The sequence below is a fragment of the Apostichopus japonicus genome, chromosome 17 (assembly GCF_037975245.1).
Source record: "Apostichopus japonicus isolate 1M-3 chromosome 17, ASM3797524v1, whole genome shotgun sequence".
NCBI lineage: Eukaryota > Metazoa > Echinodermata > Holothuroidea > Aspidochirotida > Stichopodidae > Apostichopus > Apostichopus japonicus.
Genome location: NC_092577.1, coordinates 2428288 through 2444395, shown reverse-complemented (window position 1 = coordinate 2444395; position 16108 = coordinate 2428288). Strand labels below are relative to the sequence as shown.

The following is a 16108-nucleotide window of genomic DNA, read 5'->3' as shown; positions in this document are numbered from 1 at the left end:
GGTGTAATATGCTACTGTTGTAAAAACACATGAAGAGATGGGAGGAACCGCAAAAATCAGCCAAAAAGTGATCCCGTCACCAAAATATGAGAAGAATAAAGATACAGGACGAACAGTTCTGCTCATGCTAAATTCAAATTATCAATCAAAAAAATAATTTGAACAGAAAATTGCATTGTATATATCTATTCAAGGTCTTTTAAACATTGTTAGGAGAAATCTAACAATCTATGTTATTTTAAATACACATATTACTTCTTACTACATATAGATAATAAAATGACCTCATTTAGACCTACGAGAATGTCCCTCCCATTCCCTGCATTAATTAATATTTGGATCTCATTAAATCCTTGAGACCAAAAATTCAACACAGGATACTGCTGTCTGCTCAAAATATTATCATGACCCCGCGAATGAACTTGAATAAAGGTTGAGGGAATTAGTTTATTAACCATAGGAAAAGTGATCGTAAACGGTCAGAAACTGGTTGAATATCAGAGAATTTTTATAGTTGACGAAAGGTTTGTTTTGACAGTGTTGTTGACTTCAACACAATGACTAGATATATGTTAATTGATGGTGTGAACATTTATCGTTAAGTTTAAGGAGTTGGAGTATGAAGCAAATCTAGTTCATCCCCAATCAACTCCCCCCCCCCACCCCCCACCCTCCATAATTACCACAGCTACTCCAAAAGGCCCTTTTGAGGATCAATATCCCTTCAAGAACAATATTTATTACATTTCTTTTGATAATTAACTTTTCACTTACTAGATGGAGAACCAGTTTTTCTAAGCAATTCAAAATGGAAGACATTTCCATTTAAATTTGTCTATTTTAAAGGAATTCATTCAGAAGGAAGAAAGATATAGAATAGAAATAAAGCCTCATTCATGCATCAGTTTATGTCATAATCCTGACAAATTGACTTACCGATCAATCTATCAATTAGAACTACAGCGTCTGATGCATCAACACTGTACATTCTTTACTCCGATTGAATTAATCAATCGATCGTCGATCGATTTAAAACTTACCTAAATACTGTTTGGAACATGGTCTTTATCCACCCGAAGAAGCTGAAATCGGCCACGCCAGGTTTGACCCCAGGGTTAGCCTGGCCGATGTAGAAATAGATGATTAAGTATGCCGTGATGGAGACCAGGGCGTAGACCCACTTGATGAAGAACATAATTAGTAGACAAATAAAACACTGCAGGAATAAACAAGACAAAAACAAACAATGAGATGGTTTGATTTGTTAAGAAGAAGATTTAAGACATTGATTATACTGCATGTTCATATTTTGAGAGCATAAAATCATCAAAGGTTATTGTGTCATAAATAAAATTAACTTGAAACTAGTTTTCAGGTGGCTGTAGCTCTTGCACCAGGTAGTCGTAACCTGTCGAGATATCTAAATATGGGCATACTCCTTCACAGGTTTAGGTCGATGATGCTAGGCCACGTTTTTGTCGCAAAGGGATGACCTTTGGAAGCTTAGTGAAGTTTTACAAACTAAGGTTCCTGGGCAACAGAAGCATCATTCTGGAAATTCGGTTAACAATGTCTTTATTTTTCTTTATAATGAAAAGCAAAACTTCATCCAGAAAGGAAAATAATATTAATACAAAAACAAAATGTGCATTTTGATGAAGTGGTTGCAATTTGAGGACATTGACAGCTAAGCTGCCTCACCACCAAACATGAAGAAGAAAATGAACAGCAATTTTTGTTAGGGATCCACAAAGACGTTTGAGATGGAATATATATATATATAAATATATATATATATAATTGAAATCGTAGTGAGTTAGAAATTCCAGAACAGTGAAAAAACTTCCAGCCTCCACTGGACACCCTAACCACTAGGCTATGGATGCTGATTGTATGTCCAGAGGTTCGAAACCGGTAAGGAAGGTCGTAATTCCACTCTAGACGTTTGTCACCTGTATCAAACAATACTAGTTCTGTTTTGGTGACAAATTTGCCTTACTCTAGAGATCAAACATGATGCTATCCATCAAAATCATTTGTGATTCCTAAAGCCGGATCTCGAAAGAGACTTATGTATATACATACTTTTTTGGGGGGTCAAGTGTCTGCCAGTGATATGTCACCCTTTCAAATGATATACACTCACCCCAAAGAGGGCGATCCACCTATTGATGAATCTACCGTACCAGGACTGAGGCATGCGATCAATCTCTGGAACAAAGGGCTGCGAGAGGTCTACAAAAAGATGAGAAAAAGACAGAACATCGATTAATACCAACTTTCAACGTTCCTTGGCTTTATATAATTACGATATTTTAATCGGAGGAGGATAAAAACTATTGAACTGAAGACATTACTAGCGTTGGAAGAACAAATAGGACACCATTTTATTAATAGCAACTATACGGTCAGCAGGAAAACATGGTAACAGTGCGCAAGTGCATAGCAAATAAAGATGTGATAGTCGTGAGGAGTAATGTCGGCGAGGTACGATCAAAACAGAAATTGGCAATATATCTGTTTTCGGAGATTCACAATCCATGGGTGAATATTACAACCCTCGGTTGAAAGATTGAGAGCTAACGGCTAATGGTAAGTTAGTCTTTGCCAAGAAATGATTTATCACTTGCACATCTGTAGTATTTTTGTCTTTCTAGATACCATTTCTCTGAATATTTTATTTATATTAATATTTATATTAATATTATAAATATTTTACTTATTTATTTTTGTAATTTTTAGGTTGCAATATTTTTAGGCTGTTTTTTATTAAACTGTTTTAACTTTAAGTTGTAATATTTTATGTGATTTTGTGAAGTGCATTGAGATCATTCTTTGATGTAAAGCACTATATAAGAATACATTACTATTATTATTATTATTATTAATATTTTAACTGTGGAAGTGCTCAAAATTATACCGTTTGCTGACTGTTTCTGTCCCACTACCAAGGCCGATAAAAATACTCTGTCGCTGAAAGCTACAATTGCCGTTCCCCTTCAGTCAGGTTGCTACCACATACATAGGTGCCCTCCTTACTAAAATCCATGGGATCAAAGTTAAAAACAGCTCCAAGAATTTTTGTGCCAGAAAACAGATCTTAAACAGATCGGTGGGAACTGTTTAGATTCACTTGTACACAATGATCTCATAATTCACCCTTGTCCTCTGACACATCTATAGCTGTTTTACCCGAATTTTGAAAAAAATTCCTTGGTGCCCTCTCAAACTTTTGAAACTTGCCTTGAATCACTTTTTTAAAAGGTTAAAATTTTGATGTGATGCCCTGTCATTTCAACGAAACTCTGAAACAATTTATATTAACTTGCACTAAAAATATATTACAATCCTCCTGTTTCGATCCTTAACTTGCTCCATATGGGTGAGGGAGGGGTGGTAGGGTCAGGATGAGGGGAAACTTTGCCCAACAATTATTTTGGAAGACAGTTCGATAATCCTTTCCACTTTGAAACGTTCACTAATTACGCACAAAGTCCTCCTTGTAAATCTAATTTTTACTTCAGTCATGGAACCTGGTTGTATTTCCAAGCTGTTCCTGACTGCAGACTGGAATTTTCTGAGAAGACTGGTCCGATACTCACCTTCCTCTTCGTCCAGCAATGTCTCCTTATCGCTGACCTGGACAGGTCCGGTGCCAGAACCATCCATATGATTGGAGCCCCCTCGGTTATTCGGGTCGCCAAATTGCGACTCCACGTTGAATGCCTTCTCAGCCTTTTTGATGTCGTCTTTGAACTCGGAGAGGGAGTCCTTGCGGCCCACCGTGGCCCCGTAGCCGTCCTGCCCATCCACTTTGTTCTTGTCTACGACGTGAGAGAGCAGGCTATCCTGCTCGCTTCGTTTCCTCCGCTCTTGGGCCTTGTCGTAGCCCATGGCGAGCGCAAAGTAAGCGTAGGAAGCCCCGGCGTAGGTGATTAAGAACGGCATGGTCACGATTGGGCCCAGCTCGTTGACGTGGCCGATGAATATGAATAGGATGGCTACGAAGCAGACGACAAGCTGCGCTATGACCGGTTCTCTGTTTGGGCCACGCTGTCAGGGAGACATAAATCAAAAGATGCGACACTTGGTAAGAAGTAGCATATATCTGGAATGTGGGAAGGGTGTGTGGGTGGGGGGGAGGGAGGAATGGGTAAGCTATATTGCTAAGAGGGCTATCATATTATATCATTGTTATATTTGGAGCTATATGGCTAAGAGGGCTATCGTATTATAATATCTTTGTTAGTTTTTGGAGGTTCACAGATGTATTACTTCTCTATACTTGATATTTTCTGACATGGTCCTCCATGCTGTCAACGAGAAAAATCAAAGCTGCAATGCTGGGAAGAACATAATGTCTGGATGTGGAAGAGGGGGTGGGGTAGTGGGGGGTTGGTAAGGAAAGCTTAGTTGCTCATAGGTTTAATACCAGATAATATCTTCCTCATTGTTTGCAGCTTCATGTACTAAGGTTTTTACACCATGAAATTTATCTGATATGGGCCAAGTTGTCACAGACAAAAATCCGGAACCAGGAGGATATCTCAAGGGTGTCCGGAGGGGCAAGGAGAAAGTAAATAGCTTACCTGATAACAAAGACCTATTGTTGCAAGTTTGTTTATTAAAGTACTCTTTACATAAACTTTACTGATTTCGGCCATCTTATCAAAGAAATGGTTACAGATGGGAAGGGGGTGGTCGGAAAGAAATGGGGGGGAGGGGAGCATTGTTTCTAATGGGTTACAAGAAACATGATTATTCCTATTAATGCACCGGTAAGGGGTCTTTTGCTCAGCTATCAGTTTATACCCGTGCTGTGGCCGAGTGGATAAAGGCGGTGGCATTTGAAGCAATGAGGCTTAGCAATCTAGAGGTTTGTGGTTCGATCCCCAGCCGGGTCATTGTAAGGTGCGTTTTTCATCCAAGAGCAATGTACAGTTTTCCCATCTGAAACGATTCTCTAAATTGAAAAGACGCCAAATTTGCGTTAAAATGTTGAATTGGAAACCACCCGACATGCAAGTTTCAATCCATAAGCCCTTGCGGATTTCTCCCACATTCGTGGTCACTTTAAAGCATCGTAGAAATAACTGTCTGATTATTATTATTATTATGACGCTTCTAAATTACTCACCCCATGGCCAAGGAATTTAATGATTGGGATGACATCCTCGTCAGCGATTCTCTGTAGTATCCTTGGAGCGCCGTAGAGACCTCCTAGACAGGAGGATAGACTCGAGATACAGAGACCCAGAAGCCAGAGAAACCCAACTAGTGATACCTGTAGAGGTTTCAAGAAGTCAACGACAAGTTTTCTGACTCGTTTCTATACTTGCAAATAATCTGTCAAAGAGGTGAGGTTCTTCTCTGGTTGCATTCTGTCACAACTCGTTCTGGGATTACCCCCTCAAGTATTTTATCGATTGCTTTACGTGTTGAGTTAATTGGATGCTAATTAATTTAGCCATGGTTTTGTGCATCCTTAAGCATTACATAATCATGTATTTTTAACGAGTATCGGAATTCCGTCGGTTTGAGGGAATAAGTAGAACCGTAAAGCAACGTGCTCTCTCTTTGCTATCTCGGGCTTGAACTGAAAACAAGCAAAAGTTGCTCTTGTTTAATTATGAAACCTTGGGCAGAATTTTAGTTCAAAAGAAATTTTGTTGTTTTACTATCGAAGTATTCATGTAAAGCTCACCAAAACCCAGTGGTTCGTTAAGTTCCATCCATTACATGGAACTCAACGATCCTAAAAACGTCCTTCAGTTTGCGGTGTGCGAGATCTTGAGCCATCATCAGTACAGCCGCTAATTGGTAATTACCATTTTTTTTACCGACGGAAATGTGAGGGAATGTCCCATCGTTATTCAATTTTGCACGTTAACAATAACTCACCACCTCAGCTATGTTGTAGTTTTCTTGCAGTGCTTCTCTCGTGCAAGTCGCACCTAGCAGGAGGGCAAATAAGAGATAGAGGGCGGCAGACACACCAAGAGCTGACAGCGTTCCAGTGGGAATGCTCTTCTTGGGGTCCTTGAGGTCCCCGCTCATGTTGATTCCTGCGCAGATACCGGTGGCGGTGGGAAAGAAGACCCCAAACACTGTGAAGAAGCTCTCTCCGGACTGGTACGATGGCCCAGCGTTAGCTCTGAAGTTACCCTGTCCAAAGCCTGTGAAATTGTTCGCTGTTTGTGAAACGAACGGGAAAAAAGAAACATGCTCTTAAAAACTGAATGTCAAGAGCATGTCTTCTTGGGCATAGGGTTATGACGACGGTCAGCCATTATTTTTTCAGACGTCCAGGGGAGGGGGATCTTGTGGGTCGTGACTCAGTCCTCACGGAAGCTCCTGGAAAGAAGGCCAAAACAGTTTGCAGACCACTGGCTTGAGACTCTAATCCAAACACAGTGGAAGCTAGATGAATGGTACATCAAAACCCAAAGAAACCAGGGCTGCAGGCAATTACTCACAAGGGTAGGAGGCAGGGGAAGGTAACTTACAGAAAACTAAGAAAAACATTTACAAGTAGTTTAAGGAGCATCTTCTCTTTCTGGAAGCATTCTCCCAATTCTAGAGAAAGTTTCAGGAAAGTATTTATGATGGTTTTCACCTATTTTGTTGTTTGTTTTTTTGCAGCCATTTCTGCTGAGAAACTCTCATACTATGTGATGAATGGGATGAAACAGCATTGCAGTGAAACCTGCTGGTCAACAGATTAATTAATAAAGGCTAATGACCACTTTTATCCAACCTGGCTTGAGGTTTTAGCAGTTTATCGTCTTTAACTGCATTGCTTTAAATTATCTTTTATTACTTCTAGAAATATTGCTTACTGTAAACAATAGACATAAGGACATAATTGAACTAAAACAGATCAGCATACAGGACAGGATGTTAAAAATAATGTTAAAGACAGCTTAAAGCTCATCTGGTAGAAACAAATTAAGGTTCCCACCGGGATAAGGACAGATATGGGAACATGCAGGTCCTTCATTCTTTGGTTAATCAGACAATGTTTGGACAACCCGAGAGTCCCAACTGCTAGGAAACCTGATCACCAGAAATATGACCAACAAATCACAACACTGACTTAAAAAACTATGACCATAAAATATCCTAAATGCAATACACTATTGAAATCAGGATTGTTCCTTCCACGTGTAGATCTTACCTACATCTGTGTGTGAAAATGAACCCACAGTAAAATCCAGCATGGCGATGCCTAAGAATGCTAGTAGCACCAGCTGGAATTTGATGACCCACTTAACACCTGCTATATTGATCGCTAGGAGGACTAGAATCATGGCGATACCGACGCCACGTACCGCCCAGTTGGACTCCTCGTCCCACTGGAGGGTTTGAGAGACAGATTCACCGAAACCTGTGCAATAGAGGGCGCAAGCTACTGTCTGTGGGGTGAGAAAGAAGTAGATAATTTAATTAAAATTTTTTTTTTTAAATTTAAATTTTTTTTAAATTTTTAAAAATATTTTAAAAATTTAAAAAAAAAATTAAAGATATTTAAAAAAAAAATATTTATTTAAAGTGGCCATGACACGAAAATTTCAAAGTCCTATATTTTTGGGAACCATCAAAGACTGTTCTCTAGAACATGTATCAACCAATCTGCCAGTTTAAAACTTGATTTTTCAAGTCGAAAATTGAGAATGAATTTACCCTTTTCGGCGTTTGAAACTTTGTTTACTCGAAAATTTTCCGATTCACATGACGTCATGTGACGTCACGTTTTGAACACATTTGTTGTCGCAGCTTACGATCCTCCGAACATACCATTCACGTACACAGTAGACATGTACATATACCACTAGTAGTTACTAAACAAAACACCGATCACAAGTGCGATATCAAATCAAAATTTCCTGTGAAATGGCGGATCCAGAACCAATTGCGGCAACCGAAGTTCAAAGTGATAATGGTTCTTCACTAGGCAGTGAAATTGGGCTATAATTAGAGTGCCCTTTCTCATATTCGAAGCAGAGAGTGAAGGCGATGATCATTCCAATATTGAACCGAACGTTGAGGGTGGAGCGGAGGTGTTAGAACCGTATCAGTTCGAGCCTGTTAAACGAGCCGAAATTGAAGCTCCACAACATATCGAAGAAGAAATCCGTTGGAAACCATTGCAAGGAACATACAATGTGGTAAGAATTTATTAACGAAGCATTTAAAATCAAATCCAGTCCATTTTGTGCATGTGTTGTTGGAATTCGCGGAACACCTTAAACCGTATTGTGCGTTGTGTTACGGTAGCTTACAACCCATATACAGAGTGTGTAGTACTAGTAGGGTTGGTTGCATACTGAAAGTTTGGCTCGGGGATGTAAGTTGCATTATGCAGCCATGCTAGGTAGGCATATGTGTTATTTCATACTCATTATTACTTGACTAGTACTTTGGCCTGGAGTTTTGCAAATCAATTTTCTGAAACAAAAGAATGTTTCATGATACATGGAAGGTGTAAAATCACAACAAATGTAACCATAACTGTACATTGTATGCCTGCTTGTTATTGTGGACATCATGGCCAACATTAATACATTTTGAACTTTCATAAATTTTTTCCCAGGCAGTACAGATACATAGCCTACGGTCAACAGGTTCAATGATACTTGGGGTTCCTAGCAAGACACGTCAGGGTTGTGCTACCATCATGTGCAGTCCAAAGGATCAGAAGTGATTTTCCAGCCAATGGTCATTACACTGGATTCAAGTTGCCAGGAGAAAACTCATTGTATATTAAGCCTTGGTTGAGAAATTCCTCCAGAAACACCTTTTCTAAACTACTATTGTGTTGGATTATCAATCCGTCAGGGTTCCCTCAGTGTTGATATATTGAAATTCAAGACTTTTAATTCAGGATGAAAAGGTTATTTTCCAGACCCAACATCAACAATGAAAGAAAAGGCATGTTTTGAAGCATTTGGACACAAGTATTGGCGTGACTGTGATGTCATATAATATGTGCATAGGGGAACGGGCATTGACCTTTTTAGGGGCATTTACCTCCCAGACGTTTGATTCGTACCTTTAATCTGGAAGCCAAAATATCCATATCACCAATGATATTTGACAGAAGTCATAATAAAGACCAATGGAGGCAGCAGAACTCTTGAATGTTTAGACTTTGTTTCTTCAGCAGCAGTTGGTTTGTTTTGTAGTCTTCCTCAAAAAACTCAGCAGTACACCCTGTTAATGGTCTTCGATTGTTTTAATGCGTGTGATGCTGTGTTTCACATTGCCCATCAGTGTTGTACGTGTCGTCGTGCTTGTGTAACATTTTTGCATGTGAGTTACTTCGTGCAGTGTTTCTTGGTTTAAATAACCCTTTATTGTATTTGCTTCTGGATTATTCTAATTAATTTGTCACAACAACGATTGATAGCGATGGACATGCAACTGCTTTGTAGGCTTAAAGCCCAAAAATTCATGTAAGTTGTTTTCTTTTAACCTCCTTTGATGTCACAAATTACATTAGTGTAATTTAAGAATGATAATGTTTATGGAAAGTACAGTTTTACTTTTATGTCATATAATACAATGATTGTTGTTACTGTTAGTTCAGATTGTCCAGAATGACTGTCTAGAACTGATATTGAATAAATTTTGTTCAATGATTTAACACTTGAACTATGTTGTGTGAATTTTTGGCTATGTGACTTTAAAATAAATCGCTTTGAGATTTAATTAAACACCCTTTGGAATAAAATCTTTTTACCTACCTATTTTGACCCATCCCTATTACCCCCACTCCCTCCACAACATAAAAAATGGTTTTCCTGGAATAGGAATAAGAAATTATTGCTATAACTAACTGATCCAGCATATTCCAGAAATAAATTGGGGCACTGAGATTTGTTCACAAGAAGATGTAACCCATCGCTTCTGAAGCTAACCTCATAGCTTATTAGTATACAATAGAGCAATGAAGGGGGTGTTAATTTAGATGATACAGTAAAATCTCTTCGTCTATTGCGACTTCAGTGTAGTAACGCTAATACTAGAGTACTACTAGTGCTCGGCGCGCTACCTCCTAAGGATCGCCACTTGCCCCATTGGAGGTTTCCTATTCCCCGATCTGGTCTTCAGAGTAGTTTTTTGTGGATTACTTGACAGAAGAATGACTCTTTTATGTCGAACCGTTAAAGTCCATTTGTTTTATTTCATAACAAAAAGGAGGGATCGTGGTATGCTTCCGTGAAGTGTTCGCTTCATTCGGAGCTGCATACTGGCTAGGCCCAGTGAAATCGGCGCTGGTGTTGTGCACTAACTTGGTCATAATCGCCGTGTTTTTTTCGTCCTTCAGCCATGGATGAAGGCTAATTGCATGGGTAATGATATTTATGCAGCCCCCAACAACACAACGGACCGGCATTTCTCTCGGATAGTTTACAACAGTTGTAAAACAAACTTGAAATTTCTAACGATATAGCGTAATACAGTGGTTCTCTCAGTGTAAATGTGCGTGTACTGTATATGGAACGGTATGATCGTCGCGCATCCGATACATGCCTGGGCTTTGCACGTGTGTTCCTAACATGACGTCATCATTGTCTTGTTGTGAAATCGCATTCTCAGATATCTATTTTCGGATGCGAATATTAAAACGTTAATTACTAATTAGTCCTTGAGGTTTTCAAGGTGTTGAGGATAGTTTTGAACATAGATTTTCTCATAGATTCAGAGGAAGTTACTCTCGATGAGTTGGAATTTCGTGCCATGGCCTCTTTAAGATTTTACAGTCAAGGGCCAAAAAGTTAGTGCAGTCAATTATTAAAGAGCATAGGGCATATGTCTTTGTATGGGAGAGAGAAAATGGAAAATGATGATAGTGTCAGTAATTTTAATCATTCTGCAGGTAAACTTATGTTGTAACACTAATTAATTGTTGGTAAATAAAGACAGTCTGTGAATTAACCATATACATAATTCACTTCCCATCCCCCACCCTCTCTCAACCCACCCTCTCCCACCCTCTCTCAACCCACACTCTCCCACCCTTTCCCAACCCACCCTTTCCCAACCCACCCTCCCACCCTTTCCCAAATCAACCAACCCTCCCCAGCACCCACCCAACCTATCTTTTTCTGTCGCAATTACACCGGATCTGGTTAGCTGAGAATGAGTAGGGACCGCGGTCCGACTTACCTGACCGAATGAGTAGAGTATGCCCAACGTGGCCCCCATCCTAGCACCTAGGACTTTTGATAAGAGGAAGTAGACGCCTCCGCTCTCTATATGGCATCTCTCACAGATACCGATGACAGAGAGGGCTGCAATAAATGCCACTACAAGAGTCAGTAAGACGATTAGGACAGCTAGTCCGATACCAGCGTTACCCTGGAAAACAGAAAGAGAAGGAGACTGAAGTAAAGACATATTTTTTGTATGTTTTTATGATATAGCTAGTAATTTCAAGCATGCAACTTACAAGGCCTTGGAACTGCCATTTCCAGCAATCTGGGAGGCATTTTCAGCCAAAATTTTCTTGTGCGCGTAGCGCCAAATCATGGTGGTGGCGCTACACTTAGATAGTTTCCAGTGCCGAATCTACGCCTTTTGATAGTTTGCCTACAGGTTCGCCCCTCCCTTGGCAAATTCCTGGCTACGCGCCTGAAGACAATTACTTATTTCAAAACACCAAAGAGAGGTCAAGAAGAACACAGTTACAAACGAACAAACTGAAACATAAAGAAAAATCCGCTACTCAAAACGAACGTCTGATTGCTTTGGGTGGTAGAAATGGGAATGGAGGGTGTATTGATTGGAGGGGTCCGGACATAGAGGGTGTACAATGTTAAAGCGTTACCAGTTCATCCTAAGCACGGTAGAATGAGAGTGCTGCGGTTGTAAGGGGACAGGTAAGCGACGAGCTAAGTACATCTAAAGACTAAAGAAATGACCTCAATGTGATTATGTTACTACCATGCTGCTGGTTGAGGTAATACAGGTGCCTTTTTTATGTAGTTTGCCAAATTTGTACCAAAAAACTGTCTAGACATACCTCCAGTGCCTATGACATAATCTCTAAATGGATAGTAGTAACCTATAGTAGTCAAATGGGATAATTACCATGAAAAGTTCAAAGGCTCTATGTATAAAAGTAGGACACTAAGAGAGCTGCAGCATACTGCAGCCAGGCACTACATGTATAAAGTAGGACACTTAAAGCGCTGCAGCAGCCTGCAGCCAGGCTAGGCGTAGGATGTAATATTTCTTGTGCCGTGCAGAACCTTTCACACGATAGACACTGCTGGTCTTCTACAGAGATATTGTGAAATCTCTGGCAGTCTTTCTACCCGTAGGGGATTTTGTAGAGAGCTGCTACAGTTTATCTTGACATGGCACCAATAGTTAGAATTCATGAGAGTTAGCCAATGTATGTATGAATAATCTGTGGGTTTGGTCTCAAGGGAGGCACAAGCTACAATCCAAAATGCAGCTTTGATACCCACTCTAATGAATCCAAAAAGAATGAGAACAAAAACCAAACACAACAAAGCTTCACATATATCCCTCTTTGTTCTTATAGCATGCCCCCCACTTCTCCCCCTTATTATTCTTCCTCCCCTTATCCCACCTTTGCATCCATCCCCACATCTCTACTCAAAATCCTGGTTACATTATGCATTATGTGTGCAAATAGTAATGTTAATCAGATGGATTCCAACTCTGTTACCATGGCAACGGGTATTCACCACGAACACAGCCATAATGTCAGCACTTATCTGTACATACACATTGTTGAATGAAACAAGTATACTGTAGTCTTGTTTGCTGACTAGTAAATTACTAATTGTTAAAGTGTTCACAGCTGCTCTATTTATTCATTCATTAAGTACAGTATAGTCTAGTCTAGTCTATCCATGTTTGAAATGCTTTTATTATTTTAAGCATTGCACTCTAGTCTAAATACTCAAAGTCATTACAATTAAAAACAGCTGGTTGCACTGCATGCAACTCAGCAGTCTTGTACTAAACCTATGCTAGAATTATAGCAAAAATGGTTCACAATTAAGCTAACAGAAAAAAAGAAAAACTACTTGCGACTAAAAAGCTTGGAAAAATCAGAACAAAAGAAGGCTTTAATAATCAGTGCTTGATACAGAACGAATGAAAAACAGCTAGTTCAATTAGGGTAACAACAAACAAACAGACATCAGAAAGTCTAACACCAGCAAGACATTTTTGGCTATCAGAAGGAAGAGATGGTAAGGTGTGACCCACAAGTGGACCGTAATACAGCCTTACAGACCTGTATATACAGTGCTAACCTGTAATACCATTCAGGGCCAGAGTTATCTTGTGGGATGGGGGGGGGGGAACAGGGCCAGGCGATGGTTGGGCCCCTTTTAGCATATAACCTATTGACGTATACAGTATAATGACATTATTGGTTAGTTTGCCAACATCAGATCATGTCCAACAATACATAAGGTAAATCTTTCCCAATACATTTCCTGTCCTATCTCTTATCTGTGGATGTCTGCTTGATTAAAGGTCCATATTGCATTCCATTGTCACTTACGTTCATCTGCATATAAGCAACTTGCAATTGATGAAAGAGAGATTGCTGTGATAGAAGTTTTTACTCCGTGAACCCTAAATGAGTAATTTACATTTTCATAAAAATTTACAATTTAATTTTGTTGGCCCAAACAATTATGCATGCACATCACACCTTTCTTATTCATATTTTAAAATCAACTAATCAAATCCTCTTTCATGTGATGTCAGACAATAACAAACTGCCTGTTTCGCTCAGTTTATATACATAAATTGATATTCATTATGCATATATCGAAGCTTTTGATTACACAAACGAGCTAGCATAGACTGTACATTATTTGAAGGCTGTACCTACTATTAGTGTATTACTAACGACTAGTAACGCGTAACATTACTTGGTGTATTTAATTGTATTAGACCTTCTTGAAACACATCAATCATGGCTAATGCAAGGATAGACTAGACTTACTCTATAGTCCTAAGGCATTAGGCTTTAGATATAAATCTACGGTATGTTCCGAAAATTTCGTCACCTGTTCTCAAAATTTCAATTTAACCTTTTCTTCAAATTGACCAATCAGTGTGTGGGTATTTTCTGTCATGTATGATTCATGATTGATAGCACGTTATAGCATCGTGAATCATTGCAGACTTTGAGCTTGAATTTTCTGTAAATTAATGATGGTTATAGTCTTGATTTCTTTGTTTAAATTGTAAATTTTGTATAGTTAACTTTCATTTGACATTTTAATGGGTTTAATTTCAAATTGGAAAGCCGGTAAGTTTTGCTACACAAACGGAGTATCGACACGATATGCAAGCTCATATTATAACGTTCATATATGACTGTAATGCACTGTACTGTATACTGCCTTGTACCCCCAGAATTGATCAATCTTGAGGGATATTGGACCAGTTTCTATTGGGAGACTTTCATGTAATATTAAGCTCTGTCATATTAAAGTTGCAAAGCACATACCTACAAAACACTAATACCCTGTAATGAAGCCCTCATAGTGTTATAATGCCTATTGTTTCTGTCTTTGTTGGTATTTCTCTACATAGGTGTAGGAGCCCAAGTTGATTTGGGGGGGGGGGGGGCAGTAACGACATGTCCGAAAAATATAACCAAATTTTTTCAACATGTTAATGTGCATATCATATTGGCATGTGTCGGTTATTACATCGCCTGCCAATAACATACAATCATTTGCCGTGTTATTACCCTTCCTTATTGCTTATAATTATTGGGAAAGTTGTTACAATAATCATGATCATAATAATATCAGTTTAACCATTGAAAAACACATAGCGAATTATTTTTCTTTCAGTAGGTGCCCGAAAAATTCTCAGCATATGGCCTGAATTTTCACAAAAATTTTGGGTTGGGGGGCTGCAGCACCCCCCCCCCACCTCCTACGCCTATGTTTCTCTATTAAAGTATTTATATTGAATATCATGTAAACACATCCTGATAAGACTCTGGTACAGCATGTTGTGTTATGTATCGATTTGTGTTCTTTCAATACTGTAGTGTACGAATGAAGAACATGCTGATCGCAATCCTTAAAGGATGTGAAGACTCACGCAAAAAGAAACGTCTCCTGCCGGTAATCTGACCTATTTTTCCAATGAGGTGTAACAGAAGTGTTAGACACAACCATCAATCCCAGAAAATACACACACAGCTTGCTACCGTCGGTAATTAGACACTAGTGTACAGTCAATACATACAGCTACGGTTAATACCCACAACACGGTATATACATAGCATTGATGGACATCTCAGGTCTAGATAAAAGATAACCAGGTATCACATTTCAATACTGTCTGCATTTTGTAGCGACAAGAAGATAACTTCACTTGCAAGCAATGGAAGTTAACTTTTTCACAACGCGGCACGCAGTTTGGGGCAAGTCTGCAATGGCTTTAACAAATCCTCGCACTTGAGCCGCTTGAATGCGTCGATCACGTTCCATGCACTATTACGGTCATTTCAGTAGTTACAATTGCATACAATTACATATCATATTGCCAACCTTTATCAGAGGGCAATATATGTTAAGTTGAAATATATGCGCTGTTGGCCTGATAAGGGTATCAGGCCCGCCATTGCTTGTAAAGTAGGTTGCATGCATTGGAGTGATACGATCCACTTGGAGATTAGTAAAGGGGCTACGCAGTTAAAGAAGATAAGAGCATGTTTTAACCCTCCTAGACAACTTACCACCATCCAGCCGGTTCGTAAAAAAATCACCACACCAAAGATGTTAATCATACAAGATGTGAAAACACCGTCCCAGGTTCCAAACAGAACTGGCTCCCTGATGAAGAAATTGGCCTTCCACCACGGCTGATGCTGGGATTGCGCCTACGAAAGAAAAAAGATGGAAAAATGAAGGGTAACAGAACATCAACCAAGGGTTGGGGGATTGGGGGGGAGGTATTTAAGGTAAATTTTAAACAGGCTGGAAAAGTACCCATTTCAAAATCCGCCCTTTAGTAAGAGTGCCATTCATTATTTGCCACTGCCCACTTTTACACAGTCTTTCAATTAGGTGATTAGTCTGGAACA

General features: G+C 39.3%; 1 protein-coding gene across 3 annotated transcripts in view; it reads right to left on the bottom strand.

The window, feature by feature from the left end:
- The window catches only part of LOC139984246 (solute carrier family 12 member 8-like), a 57714-nt gene that overhangs the window by 19258 nt on the left and 22348 nt on the right, over positions 1 to 16108 (bottom strand). For all 3 annotated transcript variants that reach the window (XR_011798987.1, XM_071998071.1, XM_071998070.1), the window contains exons 3-10: positions 15761 to 15904; positions 11173 to 11364; positions 7178 to 7415; positions 5902 to 6191; positions 5138 to 5284; positions 3603 to 4053; positions 2147 to 2235; positions 1041 to 1216 (exon numbers count right to left, since the gene is read on the bottom strand). Coding sequence is in view for 2 of the 3 variants with exons in the window: in XM_071998071.1 (XP_071854172.1) it covers positions 1041 to 1216; positions 2147 to 2235; positions 3603 to 4053; positions 5138 to 5284; positions 5902 to 6191; positions 7178 to 7415; positions 11173 to 11364; positions 15761 to 15904 (1727 nt within the window). In the remaining variant the exon portion in view is untranslated. The remainder of the gene's footprint in view (positions 1 to 1040; positions 1217 to 2146; positions 2236 to 3602; positions 4054 to 5137; positions 5285 to 5901; positions 6192 to 7177; positions 7416 to 11172; positions 11365 to 15760; positions 15905 to 16108) is intronic.